The following is a 942-nucleotide window of genomic DNA, read 5'->3' as shown; positions in this document are numbered from 1 at the left end:
AAAGCCAGTAGACCTCATGCCGGTGTGCCAGTCCAGAAGGCAATGCTCCTGAGCCAGCAGCTCATTCCCAGAGCTGACTGCAGGCCCGGCCTCAGTTGGAGACAGGAAGTGCTCTCCCTAGATGACAGTGCTGCCAAGGATGGACCGGAAGATGCCGTTGGGGGAGAGAAGCTGGCCTGTCCCCCACACCTGGGGGCAGACCAAGGGGGGAGGGCAACAGACCGGAGATAGGAGCAAATCCCCAAGGAACCTGATTGTAGACTTCTGACTCAGGGGCAGCACTGGGCACCTCGGCTGAACGGGTTGAGGGTTACACTGAAAGTCTAAGGTATAAATGGGGCTGGGGGCCACAAAATTGCGCCATCCTCAGCTGTGGACTTATGGGAAACACCTTTGGGGCAGGAATGCAGCTCTATGTCATGATCCCTGTTTGGCTGTATGTTTTGTTTTGTTTTTTCTCTTTTATCATTATTACTATTTTGGTTTTGGGTTTTGGTGTTGAGGTACACAAGAAATGTGGGATGGGCTGTCTTTCAGAGACAGGGGCTCAACCATCGGCTCCTGGGGGTCACTGAAGAGGAGGAGCTGTAGGGGGAGGTCAGTGGGGAGCCAACAATGACAGGGACAGCGACATAGTAAGACTTCTAAAATGGACAGCAAGGAGGTTGCCCCCTTTCTGGGCGTGATTGATCTATGGAATTATACCTGAGAGGAATTGGTGAGAGGTGAATGACAGGCGAACATAATGGTGGGGTAGGAGGATAAAGCAAGCTCCCTATGAATGTTATGTATTTGTTTTATATGTAAATAAATGATGCAGATGGACTTTGGGCCTCTACTTAAATCTTACTTCATCACAAGAATGGTTTGTTCTAATAATGTGGTGTTGAATGATAGTCATCTCCCTGATATGATTGCTGATGACAAAATGGATGCATAAGC

At 49.3% G+C, this 942-nt stretch overlaps 1 gene segment (V, D, J or C); it reads right to left on the bottom strand.

Moving 5' to 3' along the window:
* Positions 1-117: 117 nt before the first annotated feature.
* Positions 118-942, bottom strand: part of LOC101646349 — a 34721-nt gene continuing 33896 nt past the window's right edge. Inside the window, 1 exon segment of the V gene segment in view lies at positions 118-189. Coding sequence covers positions 118-189 — 72 coding nt within the window.

The sequence above is a fragment of the Echinops telfairi genome, unplaced genomic scaffold (genome assembly GCF_000313985.2).
Source record: "Echinops telfairi isolate 266 unplaced genomic scaffold, ASM31398v2 ScPeMD7_29;HRSCAF=101, whole genome shotgun sequence".
Taxonomy (NCBI): domain Eukaryota; kingdom Metazoa; phylum Chordata; class Mammalia; order Afrosoricida; family Tenrecidae; genus Echinops; species Echinops telfairi.
The sequence above is the reverse complement of the archived record's forward strand: the minus strand, read 5'-3'. Positions and strand labels throughout refer to the sequence as shown.